The sequence below is a fragment of the Aythya marila genome, assembly GCF_965140915.1.
Source record: "Aythya marila genome assembly, chromosome: 6".
Lineage (NCBI taxonomy): Eukaryota > Metazoa > Chordata > Aves > Anseriformes > Anatidae > Aythya > Aythya marila.
The window spans coordinates 18,111,296-18,134,705 of NC_139047.1; the positions used below are offsets into that span (position 1 = coordinate 18,111,296).

Below are 23,410 nucleotides of genomic sequence, written 5' to 3' on the forward strand. Positions count from 1 at the left end.
GTGAAGGTGTTCAGTTTTGTGAGAATCTGCTCAGCTAACAACAGGTGGTTTGGGAAATGCAACGTTCAGAAGATCAGAGTGAGACTGTGCCAGCTGGTACAAGAGCTTTAGCACTGGTGTAACAACTTTCAACCCAAATTTCAGAGGAAACCTCCTCTGTATACAAAGGGAGTTTTCAGCATTCTGCATGAAACTGATCATCTAACACTGGTCTAATAGCTTTGCTGATGAGAACAGCCCCTCCAGGAAGAGTGAGTATTATGAGGGTGTTCCTTGATTTGTAACTAAACTGTAGCTAGACTGGATCTGGGGATGGTGGTTTGTAGGTCTACAGTGTTTCTGAGACTCTCTTGCTAGGTACTGGTCACCTTGCAGCTCCTGACTGACCCAGAGGTAAACAACAGCAGGCCTCAAGTTCTGGGGAGTGCCCAAAGGTGCTGGTGGGAGAAGCCCATTGGTCACTACATAAAATTCTGTCATAATACTTCCTAACAAAGCAGAACAGAAGCAAATGAGCAATGTGATCAAAAACTTACAAATCTAACTGATGACATCTGTAACTGAATAGAGAAGCTGGTTAGTCCTTCTAGACAGCCTCTCATGGCTCTGCAGTTCATGCATTACTTCCAGAGGCTGAGGAAGTAGATATACTGCTGAAACATAGCTTAAATAATGCTCTTGCAATTAAAATGCCATTTCAATGACAAAGCTTTTCCTAACCTGGATACAATTTAATTTTTGGCATTCCATATTTAAAAACAAACAAACAAACAAACAAAAACCAGGGATAGAACTGTAGGTGTGTTTCCCAGTTATGCACAAGACAAAATGGTGCAGTTATTTGGACCACCACTGGTCTTCATATATTGTACATGCTCTTTAGTTCTTCTAAAACAATGAGCCATGCCATGTCATGATAGATCAGTTCACAAACTTCAAATACCTTGCATCACATTAAATGCATTTTGGACTGTAATATGGAAAATCAATGCACTCATCCCCAAAGTGGATCAACAACGTAATGATTTATTATTTAGAAAAAGACACTTAGAGGTTTTAAACCAATTTTTATTTAAATATTCACCAAATAATGCATTGGGTATTTGATTTAAACATTAGACCCTAAAACAAATTGATTGTTTCTTAAGGCAACAGGAGATAGATCCTAACTCCCTGAAGTCAGATTCCTATTCTGCAAGTGCCATTGTTATCTCCCTTCAGAAAGACAGTGCTGCCACCAGCAGGAAGATAAGAAAGCCTGGCAATTCACTGAAAAAAGTAATTTTGAATAGAGCAGAACATCTACATAAGGAATGTTTCTCACTAGGTGAATTTTCAGAATTCCACACTAAACAACACTACTGTAGCAATCTGTACAGTCGTGTAATATAATTAATGAGATTTCCTATTATCTCTTACTAATATACAAAGAGAACAGAATCTACATTTTAACTTGATATGGCACAGAATATCCCAGCTAACTATGCTATTAACTTCAGAAGAGTTTTTGTATGCGAATGCTCTGTTCACAATCATGGACTCAATTTCCAGTCAAATTACTTCAGAAAGGATTTACCAGGGCCATTAAAGACCTCATAACATCCAGACTCAAATAGCATCATAGGATAATTTCAGACCTTTTGAGACCTGAAAGCATGGTAAGGCATAAATCACAAATCAGATGATGGCAGGCATAAAAATTCAGAGACCTCTATACAATCAGCTCACACACCTGTACGTCTTCAGATGATATTTACGATCTCTTATCATGTGAGGGGCTCGGGACAGAATTGCATTCCGCAAAATCTTTCCAGCTCTGAGGATCTTTTCTGAAGGAACCTTGGTGATCATGGAGAAAAAAAGGGACCAAGACACACAGATTTTAAACTTTCCACAGTCTCTGTACTGCCTTCTGCAAAACAAAGCACAAGTTCTCTTCTCCCTAAATTAAAAAAATTCTTGCACAGATGCTTACTTATTCAGAGCAATGCAAAATATTGTGGATTTTAAATCTCACATACATATCACATCTAGAAAACACCATGCCAACTGATATGCATCGCACTACTGGAAATGAGTTACTTCAATTTATCTTGCAGCCTGGCCCTACAGCACACCTATGTCCTATTACCTGTGTAATGGTTTTAGTAGGACGATGTGGGATGTGAGGTTCAATAAGAGGTGTCTGAAAAATAAAATGAAATTAAATACAGTTTAAAGGTTGAGAAGTAAAGTAAAATAAAAGCAGAAATAAGAAAAACCCACAAACAAACAACAACAAAAACAAACAAACAAAACAAACACCTGAACAAATAAGCTGTAAAAACAAAGTATGCAAGTCCAAGCCTTGTCCAGGGGATGTAAGTCAAAAAAGCTCTCTGAGGACATCTTAAAGACAAACTTGGCTTTTAATGTTAGGCAAATTAAAACAATGACATGACCTGTGAATATGAATAAATAAAAGCATGTTAAGCTTTCCAAAGTACTGATGAAGTGCTCAGTGCCAACCATCACACCAAATCTGAGGCTGTCCAGGTACCCCTTCTGCTTGCTGCTCTCAAATCCCCATGGGCACACCAGCATTGCTCCACAGGCAGCTGCCTCTACTAGCAGTCCTCCTGCCACAGAACCCTCTTACCTCCTCTTCTGGCATAACACACAAACAGGAAAGGTGAAAAGGCTCTGCTCCCAGTATCTGTCTTTCCTAAATTCTCAACAGCGAGCTGGCAACTCACAGCCGCTCACCAGAGCCTTCTGAAATACAAGTGCACACAGGCTACTTGCAGACACCTGGGCAAGTACTTTCACAAAGGGGTCGGTGAAGGAAAAATAACAGAGTAAAAGCAGGTGGCTTGGATAAGGTCAGGTGAACCATTGACTGCATGCTGCTGGGCTGCCAGCCGCTGGTCTTCTTAAACTGGGTATCTGTTTGCTAACTCCCACTGGATTTTAATGCTGTAACAAAGCACTCTTGGTAATCAGATTGGGCTAGACCTGCGAATGCAGCAGAAGACTACAGGTCAGCCAGAAAGGGAAGGATGAGGGAAGCAAATCACAGAAATCAATAAGATAACTGTAATGGAGAGGCCTATATATGGAAAATGATGCAAATGGTTTTTCTTTTCTACTCGTTTTTTTCATTTCTACTCAGGCCTTACAAGAAGTCTCTCAAAAGGCAGATCAATACAATTAAAGTAGGACTCCTGTTTTTTCTCTTTAATCATCTAAACATTTTTTCAAAGACTCAGTTAAGTAACAAACACTTGTTAGGGGGAAGAGAGGGAGAATATCCCTTGATATTTGTTGGTTTTTGAACTCATGTGAAGCATACTTTGGACAGTTTACATTTGCAGTTAAAGCACACTAAAATAGCAAGAATCTGTTGTTAAGATGCCTCTATGCAAACAAAACTATCAAATAAAAGTTTTAAATAAGAATATAAATAAAGGATCAAGTCAGAGAGATCACTCTGAGCATTAACAATTTTTGCATCCATTTTCTTTCCAAAAGGATTTCAAATTCCCATCAATTTCAATGAGACTGAAGGTAAATATATGCTTAAATTATTGGTTAAACCGGCATGAAAGTCAATATGAAAATTATTTTTAAATTCTATATTCTTAAAATGGATCAACAAAGCACAATATAGCTTCCAGATTTCAATTCCAGTTAGAAATATAATTCAAAGGAGAGATAAATCATGTAACATAAAGCTACAAAACTTTTTCATAGCAATAGACTAGTGGAAATGAATACAAATTTTTATGCCAAAATGCATAAAACTAATAGTTGAAAAGACTGAAGATGGAGATTTGTCAATAAACCTCCCATCCTAATTGAAATAGAATATAAGAGAGTATTTAGAAGAAGTCTGATTCAGCCTGAAAGTACAGGGGAAAAAAATCCAGATGAATACTAAGTCACAACACAAGAATGTGCAGTAAGAAAAGCTGTTCTCCTACATTTGATTCTGACCAACACAGAAGGACCAACTGCGAAAGCAGAAGGTGTCCTGGCTGAAGGTGATCTTGTGAAATGATCCCTTGTCAGAACCTCACAAAAGGAAGTAAGAACATCAAAGTACAAACAATACACTAGGAAGAAGAAATGCCATGAAAATGGAATACCAATAGCTAGATTTTTTGAAGGGGTCATAGGGAAGCAAGAATAAGCTAAAAGGAGTTAACGAATAACAAAACATATTCCACAAGTACATTAACAGTAAACAAAGACAAGGAAAAGTGTTGATCTACTACTCAACAGAAGGACATCTGCTGACAGATAATTCAAAAAGGCCAGAAGTCAATTTATTTTTTGTGTCAATGTTTACTGAAAAGATCAGTGACAGAGGTGGCTAATAGCTCTCGTAGCAGAGTTAAAGGATTAAAATCTCAGCCTGGAAAAAAAAGGCATAAGAAAATTTATGTAAATAAGGTATTTTCAGATCAGGTGGGTTTATAGAATTTCATGCAGGAAAACTGAAGAGCCTGAAAAAACTTAAAGACAGCTGAGGACATCTCAGAACCATGAGCAGTCATCTCTGAGAACTCCTGGGAACTAAGCAGCAGAAGAAAAATGGAAAAAGGAAGAGCTGAAACACTAAAGACCTGTCAGCTTAACTCGTCTTCCCAGAAAAACAGTCAATTTGTAAGCACCTGGAAAAGAACAGGGAGATGAATAACAAATGACATATTAATCAAGAACAAATCATGCTGAACTGATCTAATTTCCTTCCATGACCAGATAGTAACACTGATGGATTAGGAAGAAGGAGTAGATTTCTAACTCTTTACTTGAGCATGACTTCTGGCACTGGCTCATATGATAGCCCCTTGCACAAAAGTGATTAAATTTTTACCAAATAGGTGCAAAGCCAGTTGGAAAAACACATTTTGAAAGTGGTAATTACCAGTGAAGCACTGCCCAACTGGCAGTTATACTAGAGGACTGTTTTGAGTAGGGTTCTCAAGAACATACAATATATCTGATCCTACTAAATATTAATGCAGGACGAAGTCAAATGTACACTCATTGATCCTGAAGAAGACTTCAGGGTGGGAGGGACTGCAAGCACAATGGAGAACAAGATTATAATCTGACATGGTTTTGATATTAGTTTGAAAAAATATGATGGCATTATGCAACACAGTGCTGATTACTTTTCTGAAGCAGGCATAATCTGCTACAGAAAGACAGAATAGGGAAAAAGTATCTTAGCAGCAGTTCTAAAGACAAAGAAATAAGGTTTATAATGGATATTAAACAGAACTGAATATGCATTGCCATACTTTTGTGAAAGCAACAAATGCTGCATGGGGATGCAGTAACAGATCAGATACATAATGAAGTTCTGCTTTAATCAACCTAGATAAGACCCTAAGCAAAACACTGTCTCTCCTTCGGCCACTTTACTTCAAAAACACTTAAACCAACTGAATTCAGAGAAGAGCAACAAGATTAGTCAGAAAGCACAACATAAATTATTAAAGTTGTTCAGCTGGACAAAAGACAAGTCTGAGCAGAAGTGTGACAAAAAAAGTCTTCAGATTTAAAAGGCCTTTGAAAAGAAGTGACCAAGTCCATCACATAGAGATCAGAAAATGGTTGAAATTGCTGTGAGAAAGAATTCACATTAGACATTGGGGAAGCTTTTCTAGCAGTGTGGACAATGATACTGGCACAGATTGCCAGGGAGATGTGGTTCCTCCATCTTCAGAGGCTTGCGAGTAAACCCAAAGTATGTCAGGAGTGTTGGGAACAGTTAATAGTGCAGGTGGCCCAGGGATGGATTAGATGCTTTCTTAAGTACTTTTTACTCTTACTGTATGGTACTGTGCAATTTTCAAGGACACCTTTGCATGTCTAAATGTAGTTCAACCACAAGGTGACGCTTAAAAAGATGATCAGTAATACAACCCTGAGCAGCAACCCTGGTCTCAAGAAAGCAAGGCAGTCACTCCTACTGAGGAACAGTTTCATTGATGCTTGAAAGACACAGCCAGCAAGGAGCACCTCCAAAACTGCAGCCGCTACAAGATATTGCAGTGGACTCTGGCTACACTAACAATGAGATTAAATGCAAGAAATAGAACCACAGGGCTTGGACTGAGCTTGTAATAGAAAGGCAAGTCATGCTCTAAAGCCAGAGAAATGTAATATCAGTTAGTTAAAAGCAGATACAGTGTTCCTATACCAACTTCCCACCAGATCAGATATGATCCCATATCTGATCCCCCAGATATGGGATCATATCTTACAATAATAGTCACAATATGACCGAACTCCAAGGTATGTCTTATGAGTCTTTACAGTTTTGGATCCCCCATTAAAGGATACTTAGAAAGCACTGAGAAATAATGAAGTAGCTCTTCCCTTACAATAGCAGACAGCAGTGTTTAATTACCTTCTTTACACATTCCAGTATCTTTCAAGAATTAATACGATGAAAGCGCATAGATGTTGCAATACCTGGTGCTACTTGTTAATCATGTTTTTCAGGACGTCTGAATAAGGGGAAAAGTTATTAGGTGAAGAGCTCAAATACATAAGCCAATTATACAAATTGTTGTCCATCTCCTGGCCACAGTAACGACAAGCACAGCAGTACCATCCTGAGCTTTAGCTACTTCTTGCCCTTTTCCAATCAGTGCCCACACTGTAATCTGCTGATCCTCCCGCTGCAGGGGAGAAGAAGCAAATGGGTCTAGAGAGTGGCAAAGAGGGGACTGCAGGTGTTGGAAGGGATAAGTGGAAAGAGAAGAGAAACTGTGATAAAATGGCTTTCAGTTTAACATTAACAAACTTGATCACTATACATTTATGGATTCACATTCAAGCAAACCATTCATGAAGCCAATCACAAAACTCTCTTTAAATTGGAGGTGAAGCAGAGTAAGTAACAATTATAGCCTCCAGTCCTTTGAAGATTCAAATATACTTCTGCATGAGGGCAATACCATAGATCTAAATAGGACTTATTCATGTGTATAACTTTATGTACATCTTTAACATTTATGTATATCTTTACGTAGAACTTCATGACATCTCTGAAGAAATGGGCCTTAGATTACAAACTATAGGGCATGGGCCACCTTTATTTCTGTGCTTCTTACATCACTGAACAAACAAATAAATAATGAATAACAATAAAATAGAGACCTAACATGAGGTCTGTATTTGTTGCGTTATTTAAATCTGCTAAACAAAAAGGTAAGAATGTCTCTCATATGAGACATACATTTTCCCATTCCCCTTAAATACCCTGTAAGGGATGTTTCTTCTGAGCCTTTACATATGAATTAATACTTTACATCTACAGCAATTTTGATCTAGAGAATCAAATCGTGGATAACAATCAAATACATGAATAATATACATGTATTACTCTCAAATTTTAAGGTAGCAATTGTGCCTTGCAAAGAACTAAGAAGAAATAAAATAGACGTTAATGAATCTCAATGAATCATGTTTTTGTTGTTCTGTTTTGTTTTCCCATGACCTCAGCATAGCTCATCTCTGAACAGAGAACAAGTTTCTGTATTTACTGGAGTTAAGCATGGCATGTGAGGTTACCAGGGTGATGAGATAAACCTGTGCAGTATTGTTGATCCCTTATTTCCAACCAGGGCATTGAAAAGAATTGCAAGTGACATCTATTTTCCTGCTGGCTGGCTGGGGATCCAGAAGAAACAAAGGACAAAAGCCACACAAGTTGAAAGGTGGCAGCAGCAACAGGCACATCACTATGAGTTTTATTTGTTTTACACCCTCAGAAGTTGATGCTATTGGTGATTTAGTGTCTAATCCAAAATCACTGAGGGCACTGGTTAAGTGGCTTCAATTCAGGCCCATGGCATTTGATTCTCCTAAGCATATTTCAGGAACTAGAGCATCTTTAGCTCTTACTGCCTCTGTCTTCTGGTGTCTGTCATTTAGGACTGTGCTTGCCTCTCCTTGTGTAAATGACCTGAAAGACTATTGCTACCCTTCCCGGTCCACTAGAAGACAAGAAATAAAATGTACAAAAAACATTCCCACAATGCAATACACACTGGAAGTACAGCCAGTGAATAGAGATAGAGCTCAAAATTAGCAAAAGTTACAACAGTTCTCCCCTTTATATTCTTTTCACTCTTTCTCCAATCTATATACCCCTTTTCAAAATTCACAGAAAAGAATCACAGAATCATAGAATACCCTGAGTTGGAAGGGACCCACAAGGATCATCGAGCCCAGCTCCTGGGTCTGCACAGCACCATGCTCACAAAAGACAACCATACCTTCTAAACAAACATCTATAAGCAGCAGAAGTGGGAAGCAGGACAAAGTAGGGATGGATAAAACCACAGAGTCCCAAGGATGTTTGCAAAATCATGGAATCTCCACAGAAACAGGAAAATAATCACATCTCATAAATCTTATGAACTTCATAAAACTACAGCAATTGTAAGCCAAACAGCCAGAGATAAGTACAAGCTAACCAAACCAAACATAACAGACTAGTAGAAATTGTCATGACCAATGGTTAAGACAGCTCAGTTTTATTTCTTTTAATGACTCCATTGGCTGCATGATCCCACATAGATTACAAGTAATTACATCATGTTTCACTTTCCCCTTCTTGGAAAAAAAACAAAACAAAACAAAAAACACACTGATAATTCCTACATTTGTAAAATGTTTTGGATACTATCAGTAAATGGGCTATTATCAAACTATTCAGAGTAATTATGACTTTTAAAATCTGTATTCTTTAAACATAATGCAATGTAAACCTGTATTTTTAAATACATTCTGAAATTGCTTTTCTTTAGTAAGCTGTGTGCATTAATAGCATAAACAGCAAAATGCGTCTCTTTGAATTCTCAAATACAACCAGTGTAGCAAATTTATTTTAGAAAGTTAAATTGAAATTGCATTATTTAACACTTCTACAATGTTTCCTTGACAAATGGTAAATGTCCATCCTTTTAACACAAAATGATTCAGCCATTACCAAAAATGATACTTCACTGTGAATGTCAAAGGGAAAAAGAATATTGAAATAGACTATGACCAGTGCACAAAAAAAATCCAGAACATGGCTAATGATGTCTTATTTTCCTGTCATTTTTCTACTTCCCTGCTACAATGAAACAGCTGCTATAACTACACTGCATGCATTGAATAAAATGTCAGAAAATGTTAACTCCACTGTGAGCATTCCTGATATTCTGACAGAGGTGTGACTACGGTTGTCATAAGGAATCTCAACCCAGCATTGTTACTGGCTTCTCTGCTGCTGCATTTTTTTAATCTACAGAACAATAAATAGTTTTTTAATTGTCTCTTACAAGAATTACTGATTTATTAGTTTCCATGGCTTTAATAGTATGTTTACTTGAAATTATTTACATCTTGAGAAACAAACTATAATGCTGAAGATGAAAAAGTGCGATAAATATTAGGCTGTAAGGTTACTGTTTTTTAAGACTTGTCACTCATACATGCTTTAGGTATACAACAACCATTCAAAAGCAAACTGAAGAGAAGTTAAAGACTAATGAGCTTCTGGAGTATTTATTTCACTTGCTCCCAGGTTCCTGTGTAAGTTGTGCACACACGCATGCACACACCTCCAAAGCTCCCAGGAACCATGCCTCTAGACTCATAGGATGGGATGCTCTCACCTGTACTTTGATCACACCCAGCCACCAGCACTGCCCACTGAGGACTGTGCGGTGAACTTTTAGATGTGGTTTCATACCAAGCTCAAGGGTGCCAAAACTGGATGGAGTGCAAATTAAGGGGTGAAACTGTGACCCTATTAAAACTCTTGACTTTAATGTAGTCAAAACGTCACCCAAGTGAGCCAAGAGCCCCACTGTCTCCTGAGTGATACCAGTTTATTTACTGTATGACCCCAGCTAGTCACTCCACCTCCAAGTGTTTCAACTTCTCCATCTGTAAAATGGGGATGACAGTATCTATTCACATCACTGACAAGTGATGAGAATGAGCAACTGAAAACACTGCTGAATGCTGCAAGTGAAATCCTGGAAGACTAGTGCCTACAATTTCATCCTGAGCATTTTATAATGATTTTTAACAGAGAAAGGAAAAATCATCAAAGTGAGACAGGGCTAGTGGGGGTTGAAGGTTACCTCCTGAATTCCCTGGGGAGGTCAGCAACAATGTAAAGCCTCAGGCAAGCAGGGAAGAGAAGTTAATTTAAACCCATTTTGTGGCTCTTCTGGTGATTCCAGGTTCCTTCTTCTCCAAGTTCAGGACAGTGCATTGTGTGAACATACATGAAATGAAGAAACACTGAAGGAGTGTAACACATCTGTCTCAGATTCCAGCTGCCCTACCTACTCCTTAGTCTTCTTCCTGTCATCCTTCTCAGAAATAAATTCTTGATAAAAATGAAACTGAGAAGGAACAATCTAACAATACCCAGTGCAACATCATCTGTTACGCTACTTCACAAAAGGAGATCGTGTGATTTTTTAATGATCTACATAGATGTTTTCTGTCTACATAGAGTATATTTTCTAATGCATATAAATGGTTGTTTCTATAGTATATGAAAGTAAACAGGGGAAAAAAATCCCACACTGATGGCTAGACCAGAACACATTTTTAAAAAGCACAAACCTTCTTTCAGCCAAGTATTACTTTACTTCAACAGCCTACAGTCTTCTGTCATGAACAAAACCCATTCAAGCACTTCTGTTTAATTTACATATTTGTACTTCAGTGAAAGAGACAAGCATTCTGCTCTTGGCAAATATCCACTAAACAACCTTTTTATCTTCCTTAAAACTTCTATTTCTCCATGTCTACAAAAGCATGTCTACAAAGCCTCAGCTGCTGATATGCCAAACCTGTCACCTGTCTCATTCACATCAAACACTGCACTTTGTGTGCACCCATCTACTGGGTGCTTTTGTCTTAAAACCGGGTTGTAGTCTCCTTAGGGTAGCGCCCTTCTTCCTAGTGGTTCTGACACCAGACAGCTCCTATCTCTGACTGGGATGCACCAGCATCGTCACAGCTCCCCTAAACACAATGAGCCAGACAGATCTAACAGGAACAGAACCAAGCAACAAGAAGCAATGTGCATCGTCTGAGGACAACTTATCAGCATCATAATCCCCGTCTGCTAGGATGAAACATCATCATCTGACTCAGCAACAGGAAAAGTCCAACAGCATAAATTCAGGGAGGAAGTATTGGCTAAAAAAGGTAAAGGAGGAACTTTTCTTTTACAGCAAAACCTAATTGTGGTCTCACAAATTTACCAGCATGAAATGAAACTCATAACTGCTGTACATACAATCAGTTAATTCAGTGTCATTCTGATACTTCACTAGCAGTAATTGTATTGATTAAGAATATACAAAGGCACTTGGAATCACATCATTAGATCTGAAAAATATGGATTAATATGCCCTGTTTTTCATATTAATTCCATAATACGATTGGAATAATCAGTAAATAAAATACAAATGAGCTAATGCACATCTGTGTGAACAGTAAGTATTCCCCAAGAAAACAATAAAGAATAATACTAGTTATTCCTGCCAATCTGAGCAAAATGGAATTAGAACTGGAGAATAATAAAGATTTCATTTTTGTAAATTTGTTCCTTCCCTCCTAACTTCCTACAGAGCTTGCAATTGCCTAACTTGCTACTATTTAAACCAGGCCTGTTCACATTTGTTTTCATTGTTGTGAATTTCAGCATGTCTGCCCTGCTAACTAGCCGAGAATAGATATCTCTAAGCATATTCCGGGCTGCTTCTGTTGCTAAATGGATCTTTATTGCAACTTGAGAAAAAAATGGCTCCACAAAAGTTCACAGAACACTGAAATAAATAATCCAAGACTAATACAGAGAGATGAAATTACTCTACTTGACATTTTCCCTAGCTAACCCCATCTCTTTACATCCCAATCCACCACAGTATGTTTCTGAAAGAAATGACCTCTTTTTACCTCTCTCAGTATGTAGCCCAACCTCTGTAAATTCTGTGATGTCTGGCTTTTAGGGATATCACAGAATCAACCCTGTCCCTGAGAAATGGAAAGGGATCTATTGTATGCATTTTGTAATCTATCCCCTTTCTCCTAGTACCTCTTAATGTTGGTATTAATTTTCACATCACTGCTAAAAATACTGCTTTGTCTAACTGAAATTCTGTCCTTACCATCTCTCAACCACTCACCTCCTTTTACATATGATCTCCAAATCTTCTTTGGCTTAATTGACTCTTTAGTGAAGACCTTTGTGGGCTGTATAAAAGATAAGGACTGCTGTATTAGGTTAAGCAAATCATAGTGTGAAGATGAACAGTTAATGCTTGCTATTACAGGAGAAATTTAATAACTGCAATCCAAACCAGCTTGCCTGGAAATACTGAACACACCTAGTGTATTCACACAGATTTGTCTTCAAAAAATCAATCATTTCTGCAATAACGTAGGAATTTTCAGCTTCTCCATGACAATCTAAGAGGCTATCTTGGGGAAAGAGAGGTACATCCTCCCAGAGGGATTGCCATGTATCTATAGTGCCATGAGGCCACGCAGCTCTTTCCAGGCAGCAGTCCACGCTCTCTACCCCAAACTTCACAACAGAAAAGCCAGACAAAAGACAGTCTTTCAAGAACACAGACTGTAATGCTGAAGAAACTGAGCAGACTGAGTAATGTTCAGGCAACCTCCTGGTTTCTCTCTCTCTTCTCCTTCCCCCTATTTGGACCACTATCTCAGGAAGACAGGAGAGCCACTCTACTACTACTTTAACTGCATGAAGTTCAACAAGGCCAAGTGCCGGATCCTGCACCTGGGGCTTAATAACCCCAAGCAGAGCTACAGGCTGGGAGATGAGTGGTTGAAGAGCTGCCAGGCAGAGAAGGACCTGGGAGTGATGGTGGATAGTCGGCTGAATATGAGCCAGCAGTGTGCTCAGGTGGCCAAGAAGGCCAACGGCATCCTGGCTTGTATAAGAAGCAGTGTGGCCAGCAGGGCTAGGGAGGTGATTGTCCCCCTGTACTCAGCTCTGGTGAGGCCGCACCTCGAGTACTGTGTTCAGTTTTGGGCCCCTCACTACAAGAAGGACATCGAGGTGCTTGAGCGGGTGCAGAGAAGGGCGACGAAGCTGGTGAGGGGCCTGGAGAACAAGTCCTACGAGGAGCGGCTGAGGGAGCTGGGCTTGTTCAGCCTGGAGAAAAGGAGGCTCAGGGGCGACCTTATCGCTCTCTACAGATACCTTAAGGGAGGCTGTAGCGAGGTGGGGGTTGGTCTGTTCTCCCACGTGCCTGGTGACAGGACGAGGGGGAATGGGCTTAAGTTGAGCCAGGGGAGTTTTAGGTTAGATGTTAGGAAGAACTTCTTTACCGGACACTGGAACAGGCTGCCCAGGGAAGTGGTGGAGTCACCATCCCTGGAAGTCTTTAAAAGACGTTTAGATGTAGAGCTTAGGGATATGGTTTAGTGGGGATTGTTAGCATTAGGTCAGAGGTTGGACTCGATGATCTTGAGGTCTCTTCCAACCTAGAAATTCTGTGATTCTGTGATTCTATTACACAAAGAGGTCTACGACTGCTGTGGAGCAGTGGCTATATGTTTACAGGAAAAGGAATACCAGAAGCCTTACATTTACAGTTTTGTCAAGAGACTTTTTTTTCCAATGTTCTCCCAAGATCTGCAGAAACTAACACTGAGATCTGGTGACTGTGAACTGAACCGGGGGGAGGGGGGGGGAGAAAGTGGAGGGGACAGGGCATGAGTATGTTTTACCTTGTGGACCACTAAAGTATTGCCAAGATGAGGAACCTTGTGCAGCTAGTAACAAAAGGCTTCTCCTGGATCCATTTCCCTTACTCATTTGGAATAGCTGCCAGAGCCCAGCAGTTTGTAGACCGCAATCCCTGATCTAGACTGGCTCTGAACACAATTAAGACAACCCAAAAGTAGGGAGGGACAGGTGAACAAATATTTGCCTGGTTCTGCATGTGCATTTTACAGCCAAAACAGGAAGACATCATACAAATCTGTATTTAGTCACAGGAGACTGAAACCATACACATTCATTAGTGATTTAGCAGTGAATTGCAATGGTGCTGCAAGCTGGCCTGACAAAAGAAGTCCTGCCTGTTGCCCCTCTGCCTCCCGGCAGCTGAAGAAGGCTGGCAGAGATGCCAGGTTTGGGGCAGGAGAAATTCTCACAGCCCATAGCTGACAGACCTGGCAGCACGTTGTGCAGTTACGTATCTCAGGCCTCAGAAATCACAGCAGCCTCAAGCACAATTGCTGTGATGCAGCCCCTCCTTGAACCCCACATCCAGGCTGTCCCATGGCTTGTTCTGGCTCTGGCCAGGAAGCTAATTTTCAGCTTAAAGAGCAGAAAATTAAGCTCAGAAGAAAAGGTTGACACGCTTCTGACAGTTCTGCTCCCTTACCACAGGGCAGGCAGGAGCATCAGTGTGACTGAAAAGAGGGCCCATGCAGCCAGATGCAGCAAGAAGGCGACAGGCCTCACAGTCCTGGTGCAGGTCACCTGGAGCTGCCACAGAAGGGTGGCGACAGCACCGCGGTTCTCCCTGGGCAGGATCTGCCGTACTACTGCCCAGCCACCCACTCCTGCCCCTTCCCCTAGTGCCACTGCTGGCATTTGTGGGGCTCACAGGTGGACTGGACCAGAAAAATGGGTTCAGGAGAGAAGTAAACAGCTGTGCCACTGTGCAAAATGCTATAAGGGAAGAGTGGCACAAGCGAAGATGCTTCAATATGCCTCCTCAGGTTCATGTTTTTGAAGTCAGCTACCTTAAAGAGTGAGGGTGGGCAAAGCAGTACTGGGAGGTCCAGTTACTATGAAGTCTTAACCATAATTCTGCCCATTATGTTACTGGCTCTTTCTCCATACAGTTCATATTTAAGGTTATTACACAAATTGTTTATATAAGATCATTTCCTAAGATGAAAACAAGTGTGGCTGAGTAAACCTAATTAGCAGCAGTATTAATAACTGGTATTAGAAGTACGCTTTTTTTTGCATTCTTATTTTGGAACCTAAATTATGTATTCTCTTCATTTCTCTGCTAGCCAGCTCAGCTATGTGTATTCCTATTTCCTCACTAACTGCTATCTTTAATTTTAAGACAGCTGCATCACTGATGATAAAACACACAGAGATCAAACGTTCACATTCTTGTGCCAAGCTTTCTTCCAGAAGGAAATTTACAAAAGGAATAAATAATGAAAAGTCATAAATCATAAATCTTTAAATACCTGAACAGTACTTGCTTCTAACGATCACTGGAAATAATGGTCCAATTACATTTTCAGCTCTGTTGTAGATATCTGACATTTTTGCTTCAGCATTTTTTGTTCAGAATGGCTCTAACTGAGCACCACAGACCAAACATGTTTTGGTGGTGGTACTCCGTGTGGAGCCACTACAATGGGCTCCTGGCTCACATCCCAGTAACACAAAAAGAAAAACAAAGTCACTGGGCAGCTTACTTTTCTCCACCATTTATTAACCTCTCAAATATTTGTCATCTGTACTCAGCTATAAAAAGATGCTGCTAAATGATCAGATCAGACACATTGATTACTTCTTACTTACTCAGAACTACATTTGACTTTGTGGAATACTAATTTCCTGCATGCATTGTAGAAAAAGAAGTCAAAATGCTCTGTGTGTGATGATATGAGTGACTATATGAAATCTGATTTTAAGATCCCTGATCCAATTTTTCTGCCAAACTTGAGAAAATAATTACAAGATTCAAAAAATTCATTTTGCTGTTTCAAATATAAGTGCCAAATGTGTTACTTGTATACGCTTGACTTGTCTGAAGACATGAACCTTGAAAAGGACTATCTTTTTTTCTCAGTATAATTACCCACTCTTTCTGCCTTTCAACTGCAAGAGATAAATGGAGCATATGTGCATGTTTTTATGGGTTGGGACAGAATCTCACAGAAGACACAGCCAAGGAGCAAGAGTCATCAAATGTGACTCCACGGTATATATTATCAGACTGCCCTTGCCAGGACTGGCAGGTGAGGCAATATGCTATGTTTCTGAGCACAACTGAAAGTAAGAGTGATTTTTCATTTTGAAAGAACTTCCCATAGCTGCTTCACAATATTCAGTGTTCTACAAATTCTAGCATCTTCTAGGAATTTTTTATTTTTTCTTTATTCATGGTATTTTATTTATCTAAACTATAATACTCATTCAACTAGGCAAGAGGGGGAAAACACATTTCCTTCCAAGAAAAGGGAAATGTATCTACAGCCAAATTGCCTTCCCACATTGCCCCCAAGCACCTCTCCAATCCTACTATGAGGAGGTTACTCAAGGAGAAGCTGAGTACTTGCTTACTGTTCTTGTTCAGCATTGCTACTCTGACAAATGGGAATTGTCCGTTAGATTCTCTTCAAACACTAAATCAAATAAATATTTATCACGTAGTTTTCCATTTGTCTATTGTTTTCTGAATTTATTCCCACCACCCTGTGTCCCTAAGGATGATCACGTCAAGGACTGATGACAGGAAGCTCCTGTAAGGAAACACAGCTGAAATGTAGGCACACATATGAACCCTATGCCTTACAATGTTATGAGGCAACCAGCACCTTTCTATCTGACAGCCACTCAATCTCTTCTGTGACTAGAAGCTCTCTTTAGCAGAGGCCTCCTGCTCTCCTTTGTATCACAGCACCCAGCACAAAACAGAATTGCAAGGCTTTAGGATATGCACAGTTTGCAACAAAGGCTGACAAAACAAACAAACAAGCTTAGATTTTCCAAGCTTAGATATATTTATATATGCCTAGATATATTTAATCCTAGTCCAGTGTTGTTATTGCTCTTTGAAAATGAGGACAAAATTTTATTTTAAATTATTTCTTTAGGACCTTCAGATTGCAAAATTCTAACCTTTCCTGCAAAATGTTTAAATCATCTACCAAGAGAAGTCTTGCCTCTCTCTTACCAATCTCACCGTCATTGTATCCAGCTCTGTTTATCTCTAGAGCTGTCCTTAGGGCCATCACAGTGACAACTCCTCATTACAAAAAGAAAGGTTTGTATTTTTTTCTTCCAAATTCACAGAAGGGCTTAAAAGACCAGGGATCAAGTATGTGATGAACAGAAATTAAGTTATTCTGATATGTATGCAGGTAAAAGTGCAGCAATTCAGACCAAGGATTCTGGGTTTTGTCTTTTGTTTCTCCTCTACAACGCTATTTATTCTGGTATTATTATAGATCAAATGAGAATCACTAATAACAACTGTAGGTTCCATTCTGGGACTACTCTGGCTAGTTCTCTCTTGGTCAGATTGAAGCTCAATTATATGATTAGCTACAGCAGAAGAAATGGTTTCCAACAGAAACTGCCATTAGGATCTCCAGAATTCAGAATACACAATGAAATCACAGATATTTTACAGATCATCAGACAGCTGAATCGGATAACAGAAGATGAGGCAGTGCAAGCTTTTCTTTGAGGCATCGCTATTCACTCCGGTGTTTGGAAGGGAGGCCTACAGATGTACATCGTCTCCACATGGCTGGAACTGGAGAAAGTGATGTCCCAAAACCTTCCCTGGCGGTTCTGCAACAATTTAGCTTAGGCAAAACCTACTTATGTAAATCTGCAGCCCTACTAACAATTTTGTCGACATTAAAGAGCTCTGATGACATATAGACCTTCACATTTTTCATGATGAAGTTCATCACTAACGTATGAAAAATGTATTTGTCACAGACTCCTACTCATCTCACACTTCCGTCTTTGTTATCTCTCCTGCCATATGCTGTCACCATGTGACTCATTGCCAGGGACTATATGCACAGCCTCTGCACTAGCCAAATTGTTACAAGCTGTGACAATGATTGAACCCTGAGCACCTCCACTCAGAGCAAAACGAAGAACTTGAACAGACCTCTAAGCATATTACTTTCATATATGCAAAAATCGTGCAAAAATTTCAGAGGTCTCTAAAAGTAATCAGTAGTTAGGACTGCATGAAGACATTACTTAGAAATATTTGCACATACTGCTTTTATGCAACCACTTTAAAACAAAATAAAAGGGATTTATTTATTTTTTTTAACGCTATGCTAACATTGTATAGGACAACTGGCTCTTGAATGGAACCCAGGATACTCCAGGAAATAATACATTCTCATTGTTGGGCAGTTATACAAACCATGCACATGGAAAATCAACTCTGTTATAACAGTTATGTGAATGTTGGAGACATTACCACTTACAAATACCTTGCCATTACACCTACAATCTTGCTAGAACACTGCCTGCATTCCTGCTCTTTCTTTTTATTCAGCCTTGTAGTCTCCGAATTTCAAGAGCATGTGAAACATTTCCCTTAGCGTTCTGCTAATGGTCTATCAAATTCCACATTTGACAATCTACTGAATGTGTTAAAAGATAAGCTTTTTCCTTGGTCATCTGGGAAAAGTAAATTGAAATATAGGGAAATCAGAAGTGAAATTGTTGTGTTTACTGCTATAGTAGCTAATTTGGTGAATGAACATGATTATTACTGGTGTCTTGCACGGGCTCTTCAAGGCTGCATCTAGTGAATTGTAATGTCATCTTCACAAACAATATACTTCCAAATGCCCAGAGCTTGAGTGCTTGAAAATTGAAATAAGTGAATATTCATTGGCCTGGCAATGTTGAAAGTGGCAATATTTTAAGAATTAACACTTAGATTATGTCCTTCTCTGTCAACTAAAGGATCTCAGATATATTCTTATTAAATGCACTTAGAGTTGATAAAATAGTAAATCAGGTTTTCACAATCATTCCAATTATATAATTGCAAAGAAATCAGCATGGCACCTATGCCTTAATGGAAGTTCAGTAAAAACAAAACAAAACAAAAAAAACAAACCACACATTGATCTACATTTTATCACATCAAATTAACTAGGGAAGAAGATGGATAAAAAGGTGGCTTTCAAATAAGTATTTCAGCACCTCCTTGAGAAGCTGTGCTATACAAAATATCTTCAAATAAACCACTTCCAATAAGCTTCCAGTCTAGAGGATTTGAAGTCATCACATTAAAAACACAAAGGGGATGATGTTCCAGCCTGTAAGCTTTACAAACTTGACACGTTTTCTCAATATTACTTCGTGCACTAGAGGGAGCTCCTGCAGCTTTTTATCACAATAGAAACCTAAAGACAATACAGGGAAGATAAAGGAAATAAAACAAGAGATTTCAGGGGAAATAAATAAATAAATAAATAAATATATTCTTCACCTGGTATCAAGGATAACAGCTTGAATTTGCACAACTTAATCTGCTTACATTTTCTGTGTTCAATATATTTCCTTCAGCACAAAGGATATGAAGAAGTACTTTCCTCCTTTCAGGATGCGCACTTTCAGCAAAAGATGGCACATTTATGTAGCTATTTTTTTGAAGCAGTCATCGAGATTAAGTTGTACAAAACGAAAACTATCATGGTTTTTGAAGTGAGATGTTGTTTAGTTTCAGTGTTGTTGTTTGAGTGTACTACAGAAAAAAATGTATGTGAGCAGGTAATCTAAGTCTGTACCATAACAAATACAAAGAACTGAAGTCCGTACCATAACAAACACGGATAAGAGGACTTCATTAACACTGCTCAGTCAGCCTTCATTCTTGAAATTCTGTTTTCAAGCACATTATTTTTCAGCTTTCCTTTCATGCAGGATTTGTGTGTAGTTTCTTGAGGATTTGGGGATTCTTTTAGCAAACTGCAATATTGAGCTTCCATTACAGAAAACAACATAAAACTTATGTATTAGCATGGTTAGAATGGTTTGACTATCAACTACTCGAATAAATAGAGTAATTGTCATTAGTCACAGAGTTTTACTCTTTCTGTAGATTGTTCCTGGCATCTCATAGGAAGAGTTTGCAAAGGAGTTTCAGACATTTACTGACAGCAGAAAAAAATACACTCACAGCACCAAGCTCTGCAGTAGACTGGAGCTTCAAGCTCTGCATGGATCAGTGCTCCATTCTTACCTACATTGATTCCTGTGTCTCTACAGCTCTGTTTGGCAATGTACTGTTCTCCAGAGAAGAACAGACTCTTTCTTTACTCATTTCCTACTTGGGCACCGGTAGAAGGTGTAAAAGCACAGGGGAGACAACAGTTGTTTTCATTTACAGTCTGTGGCTTAGTAATCAAAATGTTACTCTAGCAGCTAGAATGAACAACTGCAAGAAAAAACATACTGCTAAGCATCAACACAGTAATGCCCTAGCAGCACAGGACCAAAGGTGTAGTTTGGGAATACTGCACACGCAATGCACACAGCCTGTGTGCAGAAGCTAGTGGTTAACTCTAACACACCTCTAGTGAGCCTGTTTCAACAGATTTTTCAAGGCTTAACAATATGGCTTATTTTAGCCATAGGGAGTCACAAATGGCTCTCCCTTCTGCCAGAGTAAGCCCTAAGTGTCAAGCTACAAGCCAAAGGACAGGATTGCTAGTGTATCACTGGGAAAAGCTATTTAACATGTGCTAGGTATTTTCCCCCAACCTCAATGTCACAGAGGTTTGATCCATTTCAATTTAAAAATCAGCCAGAAGTAAACTCTCAGCGTGAAAAACTCAGCCTAAACAGTGAGAAACTGGCCAAATTGTAAAAACAGGATCTTGTAGTGGGAACAACCACGCAACCCTGCTGCCAGCTCTGCTGGTAATATATGAAGACATAACCACTGCCTATTCTGTCTGCATGCTGGAGCCCAACCTCCCCTGCCTTCTAAGCATTCTTCTGTATCTTTTCCAAATATGTATTTGAAATTATTATTGATTTTGTCATTTTGGCTTTATGGTTATATTCACCTGGCAGCCCCAGTTATATCCAGATCTGTTCCATCAGAATTTTCAAAAACTGGAGCTAGTGAGACCATTGCAGAGATACTAGACTGACTAGTTAAAAAGACAGGTGCTGTGTTATTTTCCCTTATGTAAAATGGCTTAAATTTGATTTTGTTTCCATTTCTCAAAATATAACTGAGGACTGCAACATACTCTGTCTCAGTATTTTATGCTCAATTTAACTGCTATATTGCATTAAATGATGTGCAATAATGTAACCCTAAATGCAAATGAATTCTTGTTTGGTAAAAGAAAATCTCTTTGCTGCCTTCTCCAAACAGATTTTTTTAATAGATTTTAACAAACTAGGAAAACCAAACATCCCCATATGGTGAGAAAATTTCAAGGCATACATTAGAAGAAAAATCTTGTGTTACTCATCAGAAATATAATAGATGTGACAAGAGAAAAAAATTAAGCTATGAAAATAATTAGCAAATATGGAAAATCATCTATTACAGTCCTTGTAAAAGGCTCAGCACAAGCTAAAAGAGAAAAACAAGCATCTTGTATTTCAAGAGTGGAATATATTTGATTTCATTTGAAGCAAATTATTTATAGATACAAACTTTCCTGGGAAACTAAAACAAACAACAAAAAATATATAAATGTATCACTATGACTAGAACTTCTGAAGAAATTATGTTATCTCCTTCTAAGAGTGTCATGTATTCTACCACATGAAAGATTTAGAGGAACTTTCTCTGAATTTCAGAAAGGTCCTCATTCAGTGTTTGTCATTACAGAATAGCCTGCAGGCCCCTCTGGGGGGTGCGGTTGCAGTCCTACAGGCCTCATTTTGTCCATATAAAGATATAAAATAATTGAAAGATGACCTGCAAACACAATCCTCTCCCTTGATGAATGCTTGTCCCAATGCAGTAGCCATTTCTGCAGCCATATAAAACCATAGAACATACAAAGCACATAAAATACACAAATTCATGGCTCTTTTTCTGGTGTCCTGGTACTTTGTATTTCAAATAGCTGGCAACACTTCTGGGAATTTGTCCCTGCAATCCCAGTATCTCCCAGATCATTCAAAAGAGCTAGACATGAAGATCTACATATTGTGTAAGCAATGTAACAGTTGTACAGTTTTAACCTGCAGAAATGAAGCTTGCACACAGTAAACAAACTACACAAATATGGCTGTTGCACTTACCTTTCTTTTGACGTAATTGGAGAAAACTATGGCCATATGGCAAAATCAGAACTAGGATTCATGAACCATTTCTATGCTGTGTAGATTCTGCCACATTTGTCATGGGACAATCTGAGATCCTCCGGGATGAAGCAAGGTGACAAGCATCTGTCACATATTTACTCTCTCAGCTTTTCTCCACTGAAATGTCTACAGAGTGTGGGAGGGTGAAGGATGGCTGCTTTTTTGTTTTGTTTTGTTTTTTTGGTCTATCTTGGAAAGGAAGTTAATATGGTTTGCGAAGGACCTTATTCTCGCAAAAGTCATTGAAATGTTTGAGCCTGTCCCAGACAAGTTCCATCTCCTACACAGATGAAGATTACTTTGTGCATTAAGTCCTCTTGTGCTAGAAACACCAAGCTACTGGCAGCAATATTAATCACAAAACTTTGCCCAGTTTCTAAAATACTTTGGACCTGAAAGCACACATGCTCCTTAGCTGAGCATCACTACCCATTTATGGAGAAATATCACCTTCTAGGACAGCCTAGAATGTTTTTAGCTTGTTACCTCTACCCACTTCAGAAAATAAAATGTCTTTCAGTTTGGATTCTACACCTGGTACTTTCTTTGAGGGGGTCAAGCAAGACCCCGATCTGTCTCAACTCTTATGTACAGCCTTGAAATGCCAATATCTTAGAGAACACTTATAAAAGTTTGTAAAATGCTTAGGGAGAAAAGATACAAAAGTATCTAAGAATTATTACCTAGTGCATGGAAAAATGTTTATTTTCATATAGGGTAAGGCTGTCAGGAAGTGGTACAGCATTAGTGAATAAGATTCTAGAAAAAGGAACTGCATACTGTTACATTTATACATTTAATAAAGGCTAAATGTGACAATTAAGAAAGGTCAGTACCCTTGAGGAAGCAGGACAGACAGACAGGGAGAGGTGGAAGTAGTTATTTTCGCATTAAGGAAACACACTAAAATATTCATTGTCTTTATCTGCTGTCAAGAGATGTTTTTTATGGAACAAAAAAAAATCCTTTAACCTTTTAAAGACATCACACAAATGCATCTAATTAAACTCTTATATACAGAAAGGAGGCATCCAAGCAACTGTGTATTACTGTAACTTTTCTACTCCCACCATAAAAAAGTCTAAAAATTCTGAACCTTCGCAGCAACATCTGATACTATTTCTTCCAACTATTATAATCACTTCAATGCCACCATAGCAATATTAATGAGTTCTTTCATGCTGGTCCTGATGTGGTGAGACCAAAGGCACAGAACTTTTTACAAAGGGCACCTGCGATGTAAAGCTGCTCTCTGAACACAGTAGA

The 23,410-nt window shown here is 38.9% G+C and overlaps 1 protein-coding gene across 1 annotated transcript in view; it reads right to left on the bottom strand.

The window, feature by feature from the left end:
• RAPGEF4 (Rap guanine nucleotide exchange factor 4) overlaps window positions 1-23,410 on the bottom strand; it is a 152,341-nt gene that overhangs the window by 53,397 nt on the left and 75,534 nt on the right. Inside the window, exons 7-8 of the mRNA XM_082763226.1 lie at window positions 2,132-2,185; window positions 1,729-1,839 (exon numbers count right to left, since the gene is read on the bottom strand). Of these exons, the coding sequence (XP_082619352.1) occupies window positions 1,729-1,839; window positions 2,132-2,185 (165 nt within the window). The remainder of the gene's footprint in view (window positions 1-1,728; window positions 1,840-2,131; window positions 2,186-23,410) is intronic.